Source organism: Triturus cristatus, chromosome 2_2 (assembly GCF_964204655.1).
Source record: "Triturus cristatus chromosome 2_2, aTriCri1.1, whole genome shotgun sequence".
In the NCBI taxonomy this organism is placed as follows: Eukaryota; Metazoa; Chordata; class Amphibia; order Caudata; family Salamandridae; genus Triturus; species Triturus cristatus.
The window spans coordinates 548621861-548646001 of NC_140582.1; the positions used below are offsets into that span (position 1 = coordinate 548621861).

General features: G+C 46.9%; 1 protein-coding gene across 1 annotated transcript in view; it reads left to right on the forward strand.

Annotated features, from left to right (window-relative positions):
- The window catches only part of LOC146862495 (uncharacterized), a 596942-nt gene that overhangs the window by 365080 nt on the left and 207721 nt on the right, over positions 1-24141 (forward strand). The window contains exon 12 of the mRNA XM_085641700.1: positions 18223-18334. Coding sequence (XP_085497826.1) covers positions 18223-18334 — 112 coding nt within the window. The remainder of the gene's footprint in view (positions 1-18222; positions 18335-24141) is intronic.

Below are 24141 nucleotides of genomic sequence, written 5' to 3' on the forward strand. Positions count from 1 at the left end.
CAGTTCTAGTAAGGACACGAAGGTGAGGATTATGCTTTCTCTCTCTTCATTTATTTTACTCACCAGCCTTAAACATTTAACATTGTACCAAGTAGAACTTAATTTCTCACGAGTCCAAAAGAAAACTGTAGTCCACCAATCAGCTCCATAACAATTGAAATAAAACTATCATAAAGGAGAAGCACTTCTTTCTCTGTTCACAGGTCACACCAATCAGCAATTTGAGCTCAGTACTCCTGCTTCTGATTCGACTCTATAAGTAGAGAACAATTTTAAGGATACCAAAAATGATAGTACACATAACTATGTTAACAGAACTTTACTGTAGTTTCATGACAACACAATATCCTTGTACATTGTAACTAGGAGACGTTGAAAATAATTATTAACTGGAAAGATTTCATACTTATAGCATGTGTCAAATCCAGTCAGACCTGTCCAGGGTGGGTACACAGGTGCAAACAACTTGGCTCGGGTGAGATAATCTTCGCCTCTGCTTTCCTCTACGATTGCTTGGAAATGTCTTATTCTATGTCAGGACCAGAGGCTTAGATCATCCTAGTTCAAGGCTTATTGATTACCAAAGAATACACACCCATTACTGGTTTAAAGTAGAACTTTTTAAAAGTGGAGTTGATTGACCAGTCAGCCTCATTAAGAATATCCTCTAGTTAACTGCCAAGCAAAAGGGCTTTAAATGCCATGGTCCTTCGATTTAATGAGTGCCAAAGTCTGAGGTGTCTCTGCCTACTTCATTATCGCTCTCACCCACCTTGAAATGGTTGGGAATTAAACTGGTTTGGGCTGTTTCATAATTCCAATCAGTAATTGTCTGGTTCCAGTCGGTCTCAGTTTTTCCGTCATTGACTTATACTCTCACCCAGTGCTTCACACTCAACTTTGTGTTATCTGGGAACACCAATCACTGAATCAACCTTGTGCTACACTTTCTAGACACTGTTAGAGTAAACCCTTCCAGGGGACAAATTGTAGCTGACGCACCTAACACTCTCTCATCAGCAACTCTCTTACATGATATAAGACTTAATAGCATAGCCAGCGTACCTAATAACTGTTTCCTAGGTAGGAAACAAGTGTCTGGCCACGATTCCAGGAACCGTAGGACTACATTCACGCCCCACACCGAGAATAGCTTGTTTCAGGAAGAACTGATTATCTGACCTCTCTAAGTACCCTTCAGACTAAAGGATGGTCCTGGATCTGAACTCATTTAGGCAGCTGAAACCTCTGATCTGCCAGTGTTAATCATGCAATAGGCCCTTCCTTCGTCCACCAGTTCAGACTGAAAACGTAGAATGTGCTCTAAATTCATCACCACAGATCCAAATGCCATCCCAGACCCCAACTGGACCATGACCCACCAAGCAGAGCAATATTGCTTGGTAGTTGATTCTTACCAGGCCCTCTTAATGAGGTATGAAACTTGTAACTAAAAGGCCTGTGATCTCCCAGTGCCTCCTGTTATCATCCAAATCATGAGGTTGAGGGGCCCGTCCACTATCAATGGGTGCAAGTTCCCATGAACTCAGAATGTCTTGACTCCAGGGAAGTAGGGTTGGGAAATCTGAGGAAAGTTCCAGAAGAACTAGAAACCAGACTTGCGACCTCCAGACCGGTGTCATCATGATCAGAGTCGCCTTTACCTGCTTTGGCAGTCTCATGATCATGGAAAAAGGTGGAAAAGCATATCAGCTGCTTTGACTCCAATCCTGTAAGAACAGGATTGTCACCTCCACTAGCGGATCAGGTCTCCAACTGGTAATCACTGAAGTTGATGCTCTAGGTGCTATGCAAACAGGTCTCCCTGACAGAAAACAGCCTTTACAACGTGGTTTGTACCACATTGTACCTTTACCATGCATTTTGTACCACGTACGTTTTTAGAATGCATATGCTTTTACAATGTATGCCTTTGCCATGCGTTAAGGTAAGTTCAGGGTGTGGGGGTCTCCCCCGCAAATACGTTGTGTGTGTATTTGTATATATATATATATATCTAAAACAGTGCGTGGTAAATGCATACGTTGTAAAAGCATATTCTGTTTTTTTTTTAAATGCGGGGTAAAAAATGTGTGGTAAAGGCATGCAGAGTTTTCCCTGCGTTGTTCCATCATAGAACCTCACGGATCTCATTTGTGCAACAATTGCCTGACCAGTTCTGGATCCAGCTACCACGGAATAAAGTCTTTCAGACGTATGGAGTTCCAGTATGCCACTGCATTGAATTTCGCCTGTAGGTGTTCTGCTGTGACTGAACTCTTCCTGTCTTAGGCAGAAGTGCCAAAAATCTTTTTCCAATTTTGCCAATCCCTTCAATGTCATACCTCCCAAATACTTAATCTACTGTGCTGCAGACACTTTGTTCATTTTAGGAGTATGGACTGCAAGTCTCTGTCTTTCGACAGGCATTTCACTGCAAATGAGCTGACTAGGAGCTCTAGGCAATTGATATAGTCTAAGAAACCTCACTTTCATGTTAAAACACCTCCAGGATATTCCCTCTTCCGCTAATGTTTTCTTAAGTTTCTTCTGAATAAGTACCATCTTTGATGGAAGTTTTAGGTTCTGTTGAACCAAATCAATGACAAAGCCTAGGAATACTATATTCTGTGTAGGACGCCACACTAATTTCTTTGTTTAGTATAAAACCCAAGTCTTGGAGCAAGGACATTGCCATATCCAATTGTTTGAGGAGGCAGTTATCGTCCTGGTTCATCAGAAGGATGTCATCTAGGTAGACAATCAATCTTACTCCCTCCTCCACCCTTGCATCAGAGGAGTTCCATGACCGGCCTCAGAACCTTGGTAAAAACCAAGGCACAGAGGAAAGTGTGAATGGTAGTGCAGAAAACTTGTATACCTGTTGCATCCATGGGAACTGGAGAAATTGTCTGTGGATGCAAAAATGGGGACATTGAAGTACACTTCTTTCAAATCTAGACTGACCATCCAATAGTTTGGCAGCAGAATTTCTCTGAGAAAATGCATACCACCCATTTTGAAATTATGGCGGGCCCAACCATTCTTTAAATTTCTTTGGTTGGTAAGAAAGCGTACTCCTTATCTAAAGTTCCTTCCGAGGTGTTGTCTGTGCCACAGAATCCCCCCTCTACTGCACCTTTTGCCGTTCCTCTGGTGGAGAAGAATCCCCCAAAGTTCAGCTGTTTTTGCCACAGGTACAACCTGGACTGAAACATCTGGGACGCTGGAGAGAAGGGACAGCCATCCGAACGCCCCCTTCCGCTACCTGACCCACTGAAAAATGTGTCCAAAAGCCTTTTTCGGGGACTACTGGGCCTTCTCAAGTGATGAGAATTCGGTCATAAATTTACTAAGTTCCTTTACAAAAGGGTCCCTGAGGAGCTCTTTCCCACCATCCACAACTCCTTCATTGGTGTTGGCCAGTTCCCCTATCTTCGGGTCAGATTTGATGAGGCGAAATCAACGTCTCTGCGTTGAGAGGGCATAGTTAGTGTTTCCAAGGAAACCTATAGCATGTTGTGTCTAACCCGACAGGATATTGGGTAAGATCAAATTGCTAGTTTCCTTGACTTCCTCCCCCATATCAAGCATTTTCGTGAGTGGCCCCTCAACATCCAGCAGTTTAGTCTGGCACGCTCTCCAGGAACTGTCAGTGGCCTTCTTAGAGTCCTTAATAAACTTTGTGGCGAAAGTCACCATCTTTTCCAACAAAGGTATCCTACCACCCAGAGATCAGTGGTTTCATTTAAAGCATTTTTTATTTATTTTAGATTTTATATATTCCGCTTCCCCTTTGGGAATAGTAAATGTTTTTATTTAGAACCTTCATACACCCAATTGGTGTCATGCTTCATCATCGGGTTGCACCCTGATCCTTATAAACCAGGGTTGGCTCGACCATCTTCAAGGGAGCACTTTGATAAAGCTGTAGAACTAACAGGGAGAGTATATAAAAATACATAGTGGTTACCCCGCTATGCCTTTATTTTAGGTACCACTGGTAAGATTAAAAATGTATTTGGACCTCATATACACTGTACATACACTGTCTATATACCATGCACTATCGGTTCAGAAAGCAAGCAATAAAAAAAGCAAAACATTCCGTAAACACTGGAAAAACACTGTTTCTGTCGTTTATAATGGCAAGAAAATGTGTAAAAACTGATAACTACTTTATGTTAAGGTATTGAAATCACTTGTAAACACTGAAAAAACCCCACCAGAATTTACTAAAAATAGAAACTGAAAACAGGAAAACCTATGTATGTTGCTCAGCAGTAGAGTGCTATACTTGCTGAGTGTTTTAGAATTCACCCAAAATGATACTCCTTTTAGCGTGGGTGAATACCACCCCATGACAGTACCAGCAGTAGGTACATGCAGGCCTTTTTTTGAACCCCACTAGGGGCTTTAGCTATTGACTCTACCTGGTACATCTGTGTAGTAAGTAGTCACTGGGCCTTCACATTCTCCTTTGCTTTATGTGGAGTATATGTGCGCATGTTTCAGTACATGCAAAAAACAGTAGCCATGTAGGGATCACCTCTGGTGCCTATTAGCCCCTAACTTGTAGGATGCTCCATAGGGTTAGTGGTAGCCAGAGTTAGATGTCGCCCCTCCTCCAACAGCTCTGCTCATTTGATTCCCCTCCCATTCACTAGAATCCATCTAGCCAAGTGCACCATCTGATCTGAATCATAAGACATTCAGAAAAAGGCCAAGCCCCCATCCCATCTGCTGCCTCCCTCTCACTCCTTATCCCCAGCCAAGAGGAACCAGCTCATATTAGGTATGTGGAGACTTAGCTACCCCAGAGGGGGCACAGCATAGGCCCATAGGGCAGTAAGGAAGGGGGTTGAAAATTGGCATTGAGTAGCTGTGTGTCTATTTGATTTGATCTCGTTTCAGTTCTTCTGGTCTTATGATCACATGCGGTACCAGGGACTATGCAGATTAAGGAAATAACCAAAGATAAACTTTTTCATCTAAATAGGTCACCCAAACACAATGTTCATTGAAAGCTGAAATATAGGGGTAGTTAAAAATGGGATGATTTTACTGCACAAAGATATACAAGGCCATTCATTCCCCCGAAGTCCCCCTCACTCCAGCACTGAGGGAGATTTCAAAAGTGGGAGTGGAACTGTATTATCATAATAGGCTAATGAATGAACTTCACATCATGGTATCTAGAAAGATGGACTGGTAAGCATATGAGTGAATGCGCTGACACAGTGGGGTACTCATAATTAGCGCAACATGTTAGACCGTATCCTATAACTCCACAAGCATTATGTTGTTGAAGAGCACGATAATTGCTGGGACCTTTCTTCCTACTGTAAAGAGGAACATTTTCTTACTGAATGTGTGCCAATTTATTTTCGTCATTGTACAATCATAAGGGTCACAATAAATCCACAGCTTGTTGAAAGCATAATGGGAATTAATGGATCTGTCAGTCATCAGGGTTTTGGCTGCATTCCTGTATCCATGTTTCGATGTGAGAGGGGAGTTCTAGTGCCAAGGGTATTTAAGGAGAAGTTGGAAGACCTCAGGTTGGCTACTGTCTTCTCCACGCTCACATTATGAGGACATGGGTGTATCTCAGTATTGTTCTTTGCCTTTGTTTACGTATTTAGATTTGGCCAACTACCAGAAACTGTGCACACGTACACATAGGCTTCTGGGATTTAGGCTGTCAATGTGAATCTTGATTTCTATTTTTACCACTTGTGAATGCCAACTATTTCTGGTGTGATTACCTTTACCTTGATTTAAAATTATTTCCTCTTTCTTGATGGGACAAATTCATAAGAAGTCGCTGCCTTCATTTTTCCCATAGTGTGCAGGGTTAGAAATTTACTTCTGACAATGCAGAAGTAGAATTTCTTCCAGGGTTGGGAAAAATGTGGTTGGAGGAAAAGTGAACTTGTAAACACTCAACCGATATTCTAAGGGGCAAAACTACACATTCATATTTTTCCATGCTAAAATGCAGATCTGAAAGAAACACATAGTGATTGATTCCTTACCTTAGACTCACCCCCAGGCGTCAGACTGGATCCGGAAAGTTTTCCTCAGCAGTACCCCTGCACGTCGGAAGTTGGTGTTGTGCGGCTCCGCGTTCGTCGTTGGCGTCGTGGTCGCCGAGATGACGTCGCGGCAGTTACTTAGACACCGCCCTCGCGCGCTGACGTCAGTTGTTTATTTTTCCGCGCCAGCAAGTGCAGATCCAGAGAGGTACCCCGAGTCATTTTTTGACTGAGTTTTTCGAGGCCGTTTTGTCTCTTCTTTTCGATTCGATCGACTTGGGTGCCGTAGGGATGCCCTGTTTCAAGTCCTGCGGAGCTGGTCATCGAATGATGTCGGTGACGGACCCGCACTGTGCGTGTCTCTACTGCCTGGGACACGACCACAACCCCAAGTCGTGCCCCAACTGCCGGGCCATGGCGCCAAAGACTTTGCGGGAGCGGTCCCGAAAGTTGCTTGAAGTCCGGCAGTCGGCTCCGCGCCACTCAAGGTTCCGGTCCCGTGGAAGGTCGAGGAAGGTCGAGGGACCGGTCGCAGAGCCATCACCATCGTTCTTCGGGATCCAAGTCTTCGCACTCCGGGTCAGGTAAGGCGAAGCATCACAAGAAGTCAAAGAAGTGCCATCGCTTATCGACTTCCCCTTGCGGACGCGGCTTAAGGTATGGGTGATGCCTCCCCTGTGGCTCCGGCGCAGCCTACGGTGTCGCCATCGGCCTACCCGCCCTTCCCAGGTCTGTCGGCGACTCCAGCCCAGCTGCAGGAATTTCTGGCAGCCATGGCCTGCCACTTTGGGCCGTCGGGCCCTGCCAACGCGCCTTCGGGCCCCGAGGGCCCGACTGGGGGTCCTCGCACTAAACTGCCAGTGGCTCCGGCATCGCTGCCGGCTTCAGCGCGCAGGCTGCAAGGCCCCCAAGAATTCAGGCCTGGATCCTGGTCGGCGCCGGTTGACCTCGTGACACCTCCACCAACGTCGACTCCACCAGCACCACTCCTGACGTCGCCCGTGCCCCCGGACAACGTCGTCCCCGGTTTCAGCCCTGAAGTGGACACGATGCCTGAACGGCGTCGCTCTACGCCGATTCCAACGCCGATGGGGCTTTCTACCCTATGTCCACCAGCCTCTGTATTTTCGGCCTGTTCCACAGCCTTCCGAGGAAGGGGAGGACTGGGAGGGGGACCCTCTCACAGCACAGTGTGAGTTTGACCCGGACTGGGTTGAGGATTTGGGGGATGCCAGCGGTCTTGACACCTCTCCTGACCTTGGCATGCTAACTCCTCCTACTGTGGCTACGGAGGAGGGTGCGAGTTATGCAGTGGTGTTGCTTAGGGCGGCCGAGGCTCTCCACCTCGAACTCCCTACGGTGGCCGTCAGGACTTACTTTCTGACAGAAGTGCTTCAGCCGGCGGCTACCTCTGCGGAGCCACTGCTGCCCTTTAATGATGCACTTTCAGATGTTATTTTGGGCACCTGGTCCAGGCCCAACACAGGGGCTACTGCAGATAGGAACATGGTTGACGCCATCGCCCGGGACCGGGCAACCTCCTCTTCCTCTCCCAACAACCCACCCCTGAGAGGTTGGTGATCCTGGACTCTACGTCCCAACGCGCCTTCACTACCGCACCTCGGGATAGGGAATCCAAGAGACAGTTTGGGAATAAAATGTTTTCTACTGCCAGTTCAGGACTGCGGTCTGTGAACACCGCATGCCTCTTGGGCTGTTATTCCCACTCTGTGTGGGATACGGTGGTGCAGGTGCTGCCTCAGTGTCCGGAGGAATCCCGAATAGTGCTCTCCAAAGCTATTGCTGAAGGGAGAGATGCGGCAAAGTTCACAATGCGATGTGGCCGTGACACCGCCAACTCGCTGGGCAGGGCGATTTCCACGACAGTGGCGCTCCGCCGCCACGCCTGGCTGAGGACTACTGGCTTCTCGGGGGATGTCCAAAACACACTGATGGACATTCCCTTTGATGGCATTTGCCTTTTTGGCAACAAGGCAGATAGTGCGTTGGAGCGTTTTAAGGACTCGGGGGGGCTACGACCAAGTCCTTGGGCCTTTCGGTCATTCGCCCTCCTCCGCCTTCTGCTTTTCGCTCCTTTTGTGGCCACGAAAGGGGAGCCCCAACACGTTCGCTTCTCAGCCACAGGCTGCAGCAGCAACAGTCTCAGCGCGGCCGCGGAACCCGCAGAGGCGGGTCAGGGGGCCAGCGGGTGGGTCAGTCCACCTCCACCCCGGCTACCACTGCCTCCAAACCTTCCTAGTCTGGTTTTTCAGGCCCATCAAACGCCAGTGGGCGGCAGGATTCACCATCACCTCCCCCACTGGTGCACCATCACTACGGACAGGTGGGTTTTACAAATAGTCCGAAGGGGCTTCTCCCTCTCCTTCGAGACTACCCCTCCAGCCATGCCACACCAGTACCACCGCATGTCGGGGGATCACTTGGCACTTCTTCAACAGGAAGTTGTTGCCCTCTTGGTCAAGGGGACCATTGAGCGCGTTCCTGTGCCAGAAGTACGTTGTGGTTGTTATTCCCACTACTTTCTGGTGCCAAGAAGGACAAGGGCCTACGTCCTATCTTAAACCTCCGGAACATCAATTGCTTCCTCCGGAAAGAGAAGTTCAAGATGTTAACTCTGGTTCAGGTCTAGTCTGCCCTCGACCCTGGAGACTGGATGGTAGCATTGGCTCTGCAGGATGCATATTTCTATATTCCCGTCCTGCCGGCGTTACCTGCGGTTTACGGTAGGCTAAGAGCACTTTCAGTTTATCGTGCTCCCCTTTGGCCTTACCAGCGCCCGTCGGGTGTTCTCGAAAGTGATGGCAGTGGTCGCAGCTCATCTGCGCAGATCAGGGGTTCCAGTCTTCCCCTATCTCGATGATTGGCTGTTGAAGGGAGATCGCCCCAGGCAGTTATCTCCCACCTCCAGACTACGGCCGACCTCCTGCATTTTCTGGGGTTCTCCATCAATGTGCCGAAGTCGCACCTGGTTCCCTCTCAGAAGCTCCTCTTCATCGTAACGGTTCTGTATACAACGATCTTTCAGGGGTCTATCCTCCCGAACGACGAGTCCAGGATATTCAGGCTCTGATCCCGATCTTCCAGCCTCTATCCTGGGTTTTGGTCCGGCTGACCCTGAGGCTGCTGGGCCTCATGGCCTCCTGCTGGTCGATCATGCCAGATGGCATATGCGGGCTCTGCAATGGGACCTGAAGTTCCAGTGGGCGCAGCATCAGGGGAACTTGTCCGAGTCCGTCCAGATCTCGGAGGGCACTGCAAGACAGTTGCAGTGGTGGCTCACAAATCGGCATTGGGTCAATGGCAGATCCCTCTCCCTTCCCCAACCGGAGCACACAGTGGTGATGGACGCATCCCTCCTGGGATGGGGCGGTCACATGGGAGAGGCGGAGATCAGAGGCCTCTGGTCTCCAGCGGAGTCCCGGTTCCATATCAACCTTCTGGAGCTTCAGGCGATCCGGCTTGCACTGAAGACATTCCTTCCCTCTGTCAAGATGAGAGTAGTGCACGTGTTCACGGACAACACCACCGCCATGTGGTACTGCAACAAACAGGGCGAGATGGGGTGGTGGACCCTTTGTCAGGAGGCCCTGCGCCTCTGGACATGGCTGGAATATCAGGGCATTCAACACCTGGCAGGTTCACTGAACGCCAGGACGGACGAACTCGGACGCAGGTGCATGATGGATCACGAACGGCATCTTCACTCTGACGTGGCGCAAGGTCTCTTCCAGCAGTGGGTAGAGCCTTGGTAAGATCTATTCCCCACCGAAGAGAACGCGCAATGTCAGAAGGTCTGCGCATTGGAATTTCCAAGGCGGCGCTCACTTGCGACGCTTTTCGTCGCGAGTGGAGTTGCGGTCTGTTGTACGCCTTTCCGCCTATACCACTTCTGCCCAGTGTGCTGAAGAAGATCATGCGCGACCGGGCCCAAGTCATTCTTGTGGCTCCGTACTGGGCTCGAAGAGTGTGGTATTCTGAGCTACTCGGTATGACCATCGATCTCCCGATCCGACTGCCTCTACGGGAGGATCTACTCTCGTAGCAGCAGGGGACGGTCCTCCACCCGAACCTGTCCAGTCTCCACCTCCTTGCGTGGAGATTGAGCAGCAGCAATTGATCCCTTTTGACTTGCCTCCTGAAGTTTGCAACTAAGTTGGTATACGCCTGCAGGTGGAACAAATTTGTGGCATGGTGCACAGCAAAGGCTGTGAATCCCCTTTCTGCACCTCTTTCAGAAGTTCTTTTGTTTCTTCTTTCTGTGGCCCAGCAGGGCATGCTCTGGGCACTATCAAGGGTTACCTTTCTGCTATTTCGGTCTTTCTCAGGCTCCCTGATCAGCCCTCTCTCTCCAGGTCCCCTTTTGTAAATAGATTCCTCAAAGGCATTACTCACCTTTTCCCTCCTATTCTTTTTGTGATGCCACAGTGGAACTTGAATCTGGTTCTTACATACTTGATGTGCGCTCCCTTTGAGCCTCTCCATAACTGTCCTCTACGTCTCTTGACTCTAAAGACTGCTTTCCTGGTTGCCATCACCTCCGCTAGGCGAGTGAGTGAGCTCCAGGCTCTTTCTTGTAAACCTTCTTTTCTGTCTGTCCATCCGGACAAGGTTGTACTCTGAACCCGTCCATCTTTTCCGCCAAAAGTTGTCACTGCTTTTCACATCGGGCAGACCATCACTTTGCCCACCTTCCTTCCGCCTCCTTCTAGAGAGGAAGAGAGGCTCCACCGTCTGGACCCAAAACGTGCGTTCTCCTTTTACCTCAATCGCCCGCAACAGTTCCGGGTGAATGACCAGCTCTTTGTTGGCTACATTGGCACCAAGAAAGATCGGGCCGTACACAAGCGAACTATCTCTCGGTGGGTCATCTTGTGTATTAAAGCCTGTTACTCTTTGGCTAAAAATGAGGCTCCGTTGGGGCTGGGCGACCATTCTACCAGGGCGACGGTGGTGTCCCCTTACAAGTCATCTGTCAGGCAGCTACGTGGGCCTCACTGCACACTTTCACTAAGCATTACTGCCTGGACAGCCAAGTCCGGAGAGACAGCTTTTTTGGCCGTTCTGTTCTCGGAGATTTCCTGGTGTGATCTTGGTGCGCAGACTCACCACCGGGGTTGGTATTGCTGGGGTATCTATTCTAAGGTAATGAATCTATCACTATGTGTTTCTTTCAGATGAACAAGTTACTTACCTTCAGTAAGGATATATCTGTAAGAAACATTAGTAGTGATAGATTCCTTACCGCCCTACCCATCCTCCCCGTTCTGCGAACTGATTTCTAGGGTTAAGGTCATCCCTTTCAGGGCCCTAGTTTCAAGGCACCAGTGGTCAGTATCTTGCATGGCTCTGCGTTTCTGGCACAGAAAGTCGTGTACAGAACTGACGCCAGCGCGCGAGGGCGGCGTCTAAGTAGCTGCCGTGACATCATCTCGGCGACCACGACGCCAACGACGGACGCGGAGCCGCACGACGCCACCTTCCGACACGCAGGGGTACTGCTGACGAAAACTTTCCGGATCCAGTCTGACGCCTGGGGGTAATTCTAAGGTAAGGAATCTATCACTACTAACGTTTCCTACAGATATATCGTTACCAAAGGTAATTAACTTGTTCTTCATGAATATTTCTAGGAGTACAATTTATTGGCTTACTTGAGGAAATTAATGTGAATTCATGAAAGACTTAAATCTGCATTAATGCAAGGACTTGAATCATGGATGTACTTTGGTGATTTTCTTTAACAACTGAGCCCTTAATTGGGTCTAGTGTTAACCAAGACCTTTTGTTTTTATTAAACTGCTTTCTCTATCTATCGGCTGGCGTCACTGTGTGTGACAGCATTCTGCTCTTTTACAAGGAGCATATCTGCACACAAAGTAGTTTTGTTCAGTGACAGGAACTACTATGGCAATGTAGGCTTTTTTAAATCAAAAACTACTGGCTGTCTAGGAAGAACACGCTGGCAAACGCCACCATGCCCACCTGTTAAGCCCCAGGTAGAGAAAGGAGCACAGTGCCGGCCAAGTGAGTAACCAGAAAATTAAATTCCCCCTCACTTTGAACCAAAACTTTCATGACTACAGTCAAGCCATTGGAACCCTCTCCTGGAGAGCTCTCTTGTCTCTTTCATCCAAGCATCTATCCAGTCATCCTTTCATTCACCCACTGGTATCTACCATTTCACCTTTAGATGTATTCTTTCATCCATCACCCTTTCACCATTCTGCCGTCCATCCACCTATCCATATCCAAACCTATCCATCCATCCATTTCAGCCATCCGTCCATCCACCCATCCACCCACCTTTTCATTCCATCTATCCTGCTGCCCTTTCACTCATCCATCCCTCTTTTCACTCATCCATCCCTCCTTTCACTCATCCATACTTTCACTCATCCATCCTTTCACTCACTAATCCATCCACCCTGTAACCCATCCGTCTATTCACCCTTTCCTTCATCAGCACATCCATCGTCCATCCCTTATCCCTTTCACTCATTCATGCATCCATCTAGCCAGCCACACTTGCACATCCAGTCTCCCTTTCACCCACAAATCCATCTATCCTTTCACTCACTCACCCACCCACTCTTTCACATTAATTATCAGCATTTGTCTGCCAAGCTACAAACAGAAGAGTCCCATCTAGAGCTCCACCCTGCTGTAGCTGCTAGAGCATGGTGGTTCAAAAATGCCCCAAAACCTATCCTTCCATCTCCAACCCTGTCCATCAAACTCATCCATCCCGCCTTCCTTTTACTCATCCATCCCTCCATCCATCCTTTCACACATCCATCCACACTTTCACCCCATCCATCCTCATTTTCACTGCTATATCCACCCACCCTTACACTCATCCCACATCCAACCTTTTGCTCAGCCCTCCATCCTTTCGCTCATCCATACATCCACCCTTTCACCCCATCCATCCTTTTTTCACTCATATATCCATTCACCCTTACACTCATTCCTCCTTTCGCTCATCCATCCCTCCACCCTTTCACCACATCATCCTCCTTTTTACCCATATTTCCATTCACCCTTTGACTCATCCCTCCATCCGCCTTTTCACTCAGCTATCCACTCATCAATCTATCCATCCACCCATACATCGATCAACCCTTTCACCCCGATCAACCCTTTCACCCCGATCCACCCACCCACCATCCACCCACCTACCCACTCAGCCATCCAGTTATCTACTGACTGTCATCAATTCACCCTTTCATTCAGCCATTCATCTTTTCACTCATCCATCCATTCACCCTTGCACTCATCCATCCACCCTGTCACTCATCCATCCTCACACTCATACATCCATGCATCTATTCATCCACACTTTCACTCACTCACTCACCCACCCTTTCACATTCATTATGAGCCTTTGCCTGCAGACTTGCTGACGGAAGAGGCCCATCAAGAACTCCACAGCCGCTGTAACTGCTACAACCGCGTGTTCACAATTCCCCCTGGTGCAGGCACAAAGTGAGACACGAGAGACCAACATAGCTGCCAAGGTTTCGGATTGCTTATGTGTGACATTTTCATAATTTCAGTGGAATTATGAGTGACATTCAATGACTATGAGTGACACTTTTCGTGAGCAAAATAAAGCAATAAAATGTATGGAAAGAAATATCAGAAGTAACACTTAAGCAACGAGAAGCTTTAAAGGGATCTTGAAACTGCTACAAAATACCTAGAATGGAATGTCACTAATCGACTCTCCTCAAACGCTTCCATACACTTGCACAATCTCTACAAATCCTAAATGTATACCTGCTCCACTGCTCCTGCTTCCACTACTATGGAAGAATCACAATGCCAGACCATGTTTGACACTTGACACTTTACCACAAGGCCAACCATTAAATCCAAACTCTTCCTTTTCATAGGTCAATACCAAATTACACCTCTCCAAAGAGATATTACTCTCTAACTAGTGGATGCCCCTTCTGGACTGACTTACCCATTGATGGGAAATGATGCAGCTCAGCTGAAGTGGTTTCTAGCAGTAGTGGACTGCTGTGCCCTGCTACATTGCATTTGCCTCAGTGCTGCTCAGTGCTGGACTCTGGCCCTGCTGGCATCGCACAGGTAGGCAGGCCCTGAGCCTCCTTCACTGGATTCAGGGGGCAGCTCAGATGATGATGCTGCTGCTGTCAACGGTGGGCTGAGTCTGTTAAATTTGTCAGCCATGCCTTTTAAAGACAGCAGAAGTGCAACGCCCACCACCAGACCAAGCCTGTGCCCTGTTGCACTCGGGTGGAGGGCAGATGAGTCGTTTATAATCATGGGCCCTGCCCGGGCAGCAGAGATGTCTGGCTGGGGACCAGGGCTGCTGATGCAAGGGGACTGCAGGAGCCAAACTCTCAGAAGATATGGCAGAGGGCTTCCCTCATCTCCTCTTCTGCTATAGTAAATAAGCAGTTTCTACTATATTATTGTCTCCGGTACCTCCTGCATCGGCATTTAGGGTCACCTTTCCCTTAATGGCCGTTTGCCTGAAACCCATAATCCTGGAACCGGCCCTGGTGTCAGCTCTTGTGCTTCCCGCCCGTGGACCCCGATGCCATACATTTTAATGTGAACCCCTTTGCGCGTGCTCTCTCTCTCTCTCTCTCTCTCTCTCTCTCTCTCTCTCTCCCTCTCCCTCTCCCTCTCCCTCTCCCTCTCCCTCTCCCTCTCCCTCTCCCTCTCCCTCTCCCTCTCCCTCTCTCCCTCTCTCCCTCTCCCTCTCCCTCTCCCTCTCCCTCTCCCTCTCCCTCTCCCTCTCCCTCTCCCTCTCCCTCTCCCTCTCCCTCTCCCTCTCCCTCTCCCTCTCCCTCTCCCTCTCCCTCTCCCTCTCCCTCTCCCTCTCCCTCTCCCTCTCCCTCTCCCTCTCTCTCTCTCTCTCTCTCTCTCTCTCTCACTCACTCACTCTCCTTGTATGACAGTGTACTTCCTGTCACCGTGCTATTTATTCCAAGATTGAGTCACACAGCTCTGCAAATGCCCCTCAGCTCTGAGTATTACACACAACTTTTCGAAAGCACATAAACCTTTACCTGCCGCACCCGCTGCAATTACGTTACCGGGACTCATAAGTAGCCACAAACTAAAGAGTACTGGAGCCATTATAAATGAATTTCGTACATTAATTAAGTAGTGTGTGTGAATTTGCCTGGTTTCCGATTTTATAATGTAAGGCAGGCTAGAGCTGGGATGCATTGGCAGGCAAGGCAGGACTGGCCCGTGCTTCACGCTTTTTTAGGTCGAGCCTAGCGCACCCCGCATGCGCTGCACTGCTCTGCGAGGCTTCTTGTAACTACTCTAAGCTACTCTGTGTGGGTCTGACTCCCCCCCACAAATTGGGTTGGCTTTTATGTGTGTCATTTTGTAATCGTAGCCTGTAAAAGGCTAAAGGTGGGTGCATGTCCCACCTCTTCTGCAAAAGTTCACTCCCACGGCTTTTTGCTGGAGGGAGCGAGCAGCGGCACGCAGGGCGGCAGCTGCAGTGCCTCCTTGTCTCCCCTTCACCACTCCCCCTTGTCTCCCTGTGCCCACCCCCACCACTCCTCTTGAGCTGCTTGTTTATCTGGTGCTCCGCAGCCCCGGAAGGACACGGACGCCTTCATTATCTTCCAGGGCACCCTTGAGATGCGTTTAATATTAATTACCTGCTCACGTTTGCGATTTGTATCAATGGCATCTGTCCTTCTACGTGGCTCAAGTTGCTGTTACTATGGGTGCTTCAAAGATGCAAACCATGCATTTGACTTTCAAAGCGAATTTATTTGGAGGTGGGGGCCAAGTCCCCTTTTTTGCAGTTTTATCGCACAAACTCTACCCGAAGGTGTCCGAGCGCTTTACATGACTATAAGTTACGTCATAGATGGACACATTCCTTTTTGGGTACGGGGAGAATAAGTGATGTGCCAGAATCCCGAGTATGTTTTAGCCTCCTGCCAGACCATCTTTCCATTAACAGCCCATTGCATTCTGGGACTCGTAGTTTTATGTGTTGACTGGGCTTAGAATGCTCACGAAACGATATAACTAAGAGCAGCAATATTTCAGAGAAAGCAATAAGTCTCTACAATTCTAGTCCAGAGTTGCTTCGCCTCTGGGCAACCTATGGTCATACGATGACGTGCAGATCTCAGAAGACCAGCAATATAATTTGTCTAAGTAATAGTCTACTGCATTGAGTTTAACTGGTATGAATCTAACTCTGCGGAGGGAGTGTTACTGGAGTAGCCTGTCCCTGTTGTATGGAGATGCGAGATTGGTTGAGTTTTTGCATGCCTCGTATTCGGACAAGGATTTTGGACTGTGATAGATTGTCCCATCTGCTACGGACGTTCAGTTGGACCCAGAGAGATTCCATGCAGATTGTGTGGCACAGCATAATATTCTTTACAGCCATCTTCCTAATTAGAGAGTATTTGAAGGACAACAGTGGTTAGATGGATATAGCTGGTGTGCTCAATATTGGACCAGGGTATGTTTAAGGAGGTGGTGGTATGACAGGAGTTACGATGTGGCAATATTCAACTCCAGTTGTAGGGGGGCACCAAGGGGTCCAAGCTAGAAGACTAAGTCTATGTTCTGAATGAGATTTGGTTCCCTACATTTCCATGTCTGCACTGTTTGCGAATTGGGGTTGCCCCCGATGGTAGAAAGATACACAGAAGACTGGTTGCCTTATATCTTATGCCAGTTGGCGAGTAGGCAATTCTCTAAGCACTTGTTAATTTGTGCCTTGGTCATGAAGACCAGAAGCTTTTGTGAGCTGGTGTAGTGGCATTGTAGAAAATCTAGTTGTAAATAGGATGCCGAAGAGTTTTCATTGAATGCAGGTAACGTCATCCCTTCCTCCTTTAACTGGTGTGTCCAACTGGATCCTAGCTGCCCCAGTGGCCTCGAGGATTACATGTATAAACTTAAAAAGAGGACTTGGGGGTGACTAATGGGATATTTTGTAAACCTAAAAAAACCGCACGAGGATTGCCATATTAGTTAGTCTTATACATCCTATAAGTGAGAGAGCACTTTTATCCAGAAGGTAATTTTCTAGGGCAAATTTTCGAGAGCTGTCTCCGAAAAATGTCTGCTCTGATTTATGGAGTTTCAAACACCATAAAACAAATAACTGAAATTTCAGTTCACCATAAAGAAAATTAATATAATGTCTGACACAATACCAAAAAAGGAAAAGAATGGTCTAATGTGCCCTTTACCTAACCAAAAAACAAACGATTCTCCACAAGAAATCCCCTGTGCCAGCAATTATAACACTTGCCAATTGTAACCACTTCCTAAATCTGAACGTTTCCGGGAAGCGGGCTTTCGCAGAGAATCCCGGACTTCTTTTAAGAGAGCTGCACCTTCTTTCAGTTGCTGTATTGGAATGCTTTTTTCACACATAAAAGTGTTTTATGAGCTCTCCAAATTAGATTTTAAACAATTACCATGCCTGGGATTGCATGGACAAACGTCCTAATAATCCCTGCTGCTATGGTAAATCAAAGCGTCATCGAACAGCTGCCTCCTGAGGAATATAAACCAAGGTTGTTTCCATAACAGAAAAGGTGGCACATTGAGGGAGGCCTGAGCGTTCATTCGTGTCGCATAATGTGGATGTGTGTTCTTTGTTTGCTCAGGTGAGGGAGCTAAATGTCTGCCTGATAGAGAAAAATGTTTAATTGGAGACTTAACTTGAGCTACTGGATGTCAGTCATCTGGATTCACAGTCTGACCTCACCATACTTCAGTTGTGTTGATGTGAACACCATGACTGAATCACTGCAGGATGTTGTGAACTAATGGGAAGCCAGTGTAAGTGAGTGAAGTAGCGTTCATCAAGGGTACTTGTATGTTTCCTTGTGTTAATGGTTAATGACTCACCTGTCCTCTAGCTGGCTCCTAGCCCGCTAGCATAGTGAAGGTGTTTGATGTGTAGTGTTGTAGCAAAATAGACTCTTGGCTGAAAGCAGTAGAGTTCCATAAGTCCCTATATTGCACTGTGATGCCCTTTTTCTTACCCATCTCTGTACTGAAAGGAGTCCAAGTGATAAGTCAGGGCAGCTCTCTCCTCACAGCTGCTTCTGTTTCCTTTTGTGTTGTATAGACTTATGTTCTCACATGTACCTTTGTAATGTTTTGGGATAATGTTTTACAGGACTCGCCTCATGTTTGAACAGCTTGGGTTTGATGATTACAGTGGAGTTAACATTCAAGTCTTAGGTGCTGAAGATACCTATGGACCACATGCAACGAGAAGGGAAAATGTGGTAAGCACACCTTGTTCCTTTCCTTCCCTTTTGCCTGCTCTCGCTGTAGGTTTGCTGCTCAGATACTCACAGCGGAAACAATTACAGTAAAAGAGATGTGTGTTGAGAGAATAATTCCTGATTTTCTCTTCTACCATAATGAAAGTCTAACATCTGTCAAGTGTACTGAAGCGAGTTTTAAACTTCTCCTCTTTTACCTCATCCACCAGCAGCAAGACCTGTCTTCCAGTTTTTTTCCCCCTAAAATTCCCCGAGGCAAACTGTGGTCCTCTTAACTTAAAACAACAAAACAGCATATGATGTGTACCTCCTCCAACCGTTGCTTCCTGGCCAGGGTCCTCCTCTTTGATAGATGCTCTTCACAGTTCCCCATCTTCCAGATCACTTGACCAATCTCACATCTGCCATGAAATGCAGAGATGCTTAAACCAATTTTCTTTGTGAATGTGGAACCACAACGTAGCTTTAGTTCTCCCCTTAGTGTGAGCTTTTGCAAATATGCAATACAGCACTGTTTTGTTTTTTGACATATTACTTCATTAAAAAATATTGACGCCATATTCCACCTTGCAAACATATTTCTATCCACCATGCACCATACTGTTGTGTGTAGACAAAGTGTGGCACATTGAGGGAGTCCTGGGTGTGCATGTATGTCGCATAAAGTGGATGTGTGTTCTCTGATTGCCTCCGTGTCTTGCAGAGAAATCTGACTTTTATTGTAACACTGTAAAAAGTCGCAATTCTGTGTTGAGACACATTGGCATCTAAGATTTTAGCTTTAAAGTTATCAAGGACCCTAAAAGCCATCTCATTTATCATTTTAAAATTGCATTATTTAAAAGTCAAATCAGTTGATTCAGCTGTAGCCATTAAGATATCCGCTAATTGGGCCTCCGGTGTGAAAGGCTCATATGCATTGTGCCCCTATCAAAATGTGCACTAGAAATATTTGGAACATTTTGAATGCTTCCTGGTTGTTGCTTGTCCCTGTGGACCCACCGCACTAGTGTCAGGGTTGAAATCATGGATGAGAATACCAGTTGGAAATGAACAACTGTCATGCCCTTTTGGGTTTCAGACAAGAGGTATTTGCTCTTCGTCTTCAAACAATGTATCACAAATAGGTGGCTTATTTGTGAAAGCTGGAAATGTATATTTATTTGGTGTGGTCTCTTTCTTCACTGCGAGATTACAAAACTAACACACTCCTTCATTTTGGTTAAAAAAAAAAGTTCTAGTTGCGATATTCGGCGTCCTTACTTCAAAAATTATTTAGTAAGAAATAGAGCTGAAAAGCATGGTCAAGTTACCTGATAGCTCTGTAAGGGTTTCAGCTTCAAGGGCCACTGCGGCCTCAGTTATACAACAGCAATCCGGTATATGAGAATCTCATCAGCCCTATCCTGACTCTACGAGTGTCCTGTGCTATCTGAGTCCCCAAGGAGGCTCAACCTATTGCAAGCTCAGGTTGTCACTGCCAGCCCTTCTGGATGCTCACCTTGTCGAAGTCATGTTAACCACCTACCTATTGAAATGTGTATGATTTATCACCAGCCCTTGATTTAGGTTCTCTTTCTTTTCTTCTTTTAGAATGTTACTTAAGATGCCAAAGAGTGTCAGACGTTTTCTCTCAAGACCCTTTCACTGTTAATTATTGTATCTCTTTTTGCAAAAGGAGACAGGCTTCCTTTGAGGAGCGAGTGTGCCCAAGGGAGAGGGTTAGCTTGATAGGTAATCCCAAAAAGCTCAGCTTCAATCCCTGGACTGTCTACACCACCCATGCATACCCTGATATTGTCCTCTGTTAGCAGCGACTACTGTCCGCATACAACAGAAACAGAGGATAGGGGATAAACTCTGCATTTGTGGAAGATGTTCAGTGCACTCCTCTCTAGACCTGGGACCTGCAGCATCTTATGCTTGTCATGACGATTATGTTCCCCCTGACTGTAGGAGCTTCGACCCACTTGCAACCTCTAATTGATGTAGTTAAAATGACTTGAGTGGATTCTGCCTTAACCAGGATGCATGAAAATCTTCAAGGGAAAGAGTCTCCTGATGGAAACTTGCACCTTGCCCCCATTGGGTGCTGCTGGCATTGCCAAGGAGACATATGCTATCAATTCAGTTTCTCTGGATCTACAGATTCATCTGAGATCTTGGTGTCCTCAACTAAGAGTTTTGGGCGGATAGCGGGGTATCCCGGGCTTTTACTTGGCAGGGCCTTCCCATGCCCTTCTTGGGGTTTACTTTTATCAGGCTCTTATTGTGTGATGCTCTAGCTCTGGGGAATCTAATGTCTATTCCTCTACCCCCAGTGTAGAACATACCAACTAGATTATGTTCCTTCTTTCCTTGTCTATAAGGATGGAGAGCATTTGGTCACCTTGGGCATTTCAGCTCAGACAATAGAACTACATTGTATCATATCTTCTGGTATAAATGCAGAGTAAAGAACATTTCCTATATATAGGTTGCCTGAGCTCATCGTGAGTCAATGCTCCTTGCATCTTGGCCCTCTTAGTTTTGAAAAATGCAGTACCTCCCAGGAATTAGTGTGGGCATTCATACACATACCTACTGTGGTATAACCATAATCATCTATATTCTGTTTCTCTTCCTCCTGGCAGAGGATTGACACGAGTGTCTACCCTTTCTTGCGGCGAATGTCCTAACTTGCTCTCTACCACAGCTTGGTTTGTCAAAACTTGTTTACACTTTTGGATGTACTGTCTCTTCCTGCGTCATCATACTTCCATATGCCACTCCACTGTGCAGTCTGTGGCATCTAAAGAACTGCTCTACTACAGCATGTTATTTCCTTAAGTTCACCCCATCTGAAACCTACACTGGACTTTGTGTAGTTGGTAATGTTGACATGAAATCCAGTCCCTCTTGAAGTGGCCTCACATGGACTGATGTTGACATTGAGACATCAAATTCCAAGACCATGTGCAAAAGGCAATTCAATCTCACCCTCTACATTGATGGTGTCCCCGCCCAGTTATGACGCATGAAGGCTTGTCTTCAGTGAACACTATTAATACTTTTTCACTAAAATTATACTGCCCAAAATCATACTTTCAAATGTGTAGCAGGGTTATTTCTCATAATCTGGTATGGACCCACTTTCTGTAAATGTACTATCCTTCAGTATTTTAGCCTCGTGTTGTATCATCTGCAAGTCTGTATCCAGGCCTCTCCTTGTGTATATTATGTGTGTCAGGATGTTCTCGGGCATGTGACAGCCATACGGTCAAATCCCTGGGGGGTAGGGAGGCTCACTCAAGGACTGGTCCGGCTCTAGTGAATTGTCACTCTTCCACTCTCACGCAAGTGAGGAGCATTTAGATATGTGGGAGGAACCAGTGTGGCTAGTGGGAAATGTGCCCTGGTGCCAACCAAAATCCCCCAAGCCATGGTCACGGAGATCGACACACCCATCTCTAACAAAGTACATGCATTGTGAGAGAGTGGAATGGGGTATAGTCATGGGGCTCTAACCCCCTCAAGAGCCCCACCCTAGTAAAATACAACCTGACCAGTTATGCACCAATACATATATTTCCCATAATCTTGGGGATACTAATGTCACAAGCCTAAGTCAGTTTAAAGTATAGAAAATATTTAGATATCTTCTCATACATTACTTGAGCAGAAAGCAGCAAAGAAAGAGAAGGAGCCTGCCCACCAACTAACTGTTGAAGGTTCAGGCTCAGCTATGTTCATTGATTACTTCTAAAAGGATACATTTATCTCAAGTATTTCTAAGAAAAGTAGTTTTCAGACTTAAATCGTGTTGCTCTTGAAAGAGCAATTGAAGAAGGCATAATACTGGTTGTCGTGTCTTACAATAGACTGTTAGATAAAGCTTTTATCAGGATGGTCAGGCAGGTCTGATCCAAGATGGCTGCAATCTGCTAAGTCTCCTGAACAGACCTTTATATGCCTGCTTACTCATCACTTCTGACCCCTATTGTGATGCCTCCATCGAGCTGCTAAGGAGCGATATTGTGCTCATCAGGGCACTGAAAGCTTAGCCTGATGGGGATGCAATAGTGATTTGCTTCCCCAGTGCACTCCCGACCTAGGAGCTGAGATCTGTGCAACACGAGGCACTGCTTTCAACTCTTGTACAGCAGTCTCACTCAGTGATACAAGAGGAGCAGCTCAGGGTGCATCAAAAGTTTTGGGTCTCTATTGACACCAGCACAAGGACACAATCTACTCTCACCATGGCACAACAAGTGATGCTGCAGGACCCATAAGGGTCTGGCCAGGAAGCATTGTGTATCTCTTGGAACTCGCCGACAGTGGCACTTTTGGCACTGTGCCCAATGGACCCACCTATTAAGAGTCACCAAGGGAACAACATCATTTTTAAAGCATCCACAGGGACACATTCCAAGGGCTTCTCGCTTGCTACTCCACCAACCTGGCGTGTGTTGAACAGTGCGCCCGTTTTCGGAGACAACTTTGCTTTTTCCTTGTTTTGTATACAATAGCTTGCAGTTGGCATGTACAGGATGGGGAATGGCAGAGAATACTTTTTTGCACTGCATGGTGCACTGCCTACGAGTGGAAACGGAGACTCATCCTCTCAGCCTTTCACCAAGAAGCCATGACGAAAGGAGTGAGAGCACTGTTGGGAATATATCCATGACATGCTGAAAAACGAGCACTGTTTCATGTCCTATAGGAGATGTAGTGGCAAGGTTAGAGGCCTTTTCTATCAGGGTACTGACAGTGGAGCTAAAATTGGTTGGGACTAAAAAGGGATTGCACATGGTTTAGGGGCAAGCTATTGAGGTTGCTGTGGGGCAGAAGGTGGTGAAGATGCTTGTATTGAATGCTTTAGATGTCCTAGTAATGTTTGAAGAAAGAATTGACACCCTGGACAATCCGAGAAAGGGCGCTTCCCTAGTTGTGCCTGGGGAAGCGATTGATTCATATGCTCATCCAGTTAATATCGCAGAGCTTTGGAAATAAAACTCAAATGTATTTTTTTTGCAAAGACAGCTCTTCGTTTAAACCCTTTCAAGCCAGTTTGTCACCGTCATGGCACAGTATTTGTCATCTTAAAAGCGTGACTCATCTCAGCCTTATCCTTGATCAAGGAGGGAGGGAAGCCCTCAGCTTACTTGATGATAATGCAGCCTCTCACATGGTCTCTCATCAGATTCTTCTTCACAGACTTGGCTCTTAGGGTATTTGTAAACTTGTTCTCAGTTAGATCAGCTCCTTCCTATGTGGGAGCATGCAAGCTGTTTTCTTGCTCCCCTCCCGTTCCGCACCTAAACCTACAGTTTGTCGGGTTCCTCAAGAGCCCAACTCAGTTCAGTTTTTATGTTTCCCCTCTGGCTGCAGTCATTCGAGGATTTTGCTTTTCCTTGATGCTAATGACACCCAGATCATCAGGTCTTTTAAGGATGATCTTGGTATGTTCATGAAAAAATATTTTGCTCCTGCCTTTCTGCAGTCCCTTTTTGGTTGGAGCCTAACTGTCTCAAGTGAAATGGAGGCAAGACAACGGCCATTGTACCCCCCTTCCATCCGGACTACCCAAAGAAGGCAGCCAGGGTTGTCGAATACATCTTTCCCTATCTCATTGGCAAAACACTTATGAGTTCTTATAGACATAACAGTTCTCTTTATCTAGATCTCTCCACATAGCTGATGATACAGCTCCAAACCTTTCAAACCTCTGTCTCAAGGCTAATCACAGGCACTTGCATAACTTTGGTTATGCAATGTATCTGACGAAAGGCAACATTGTTTTCACTGTTGAGAAGTTTTCAATAAAC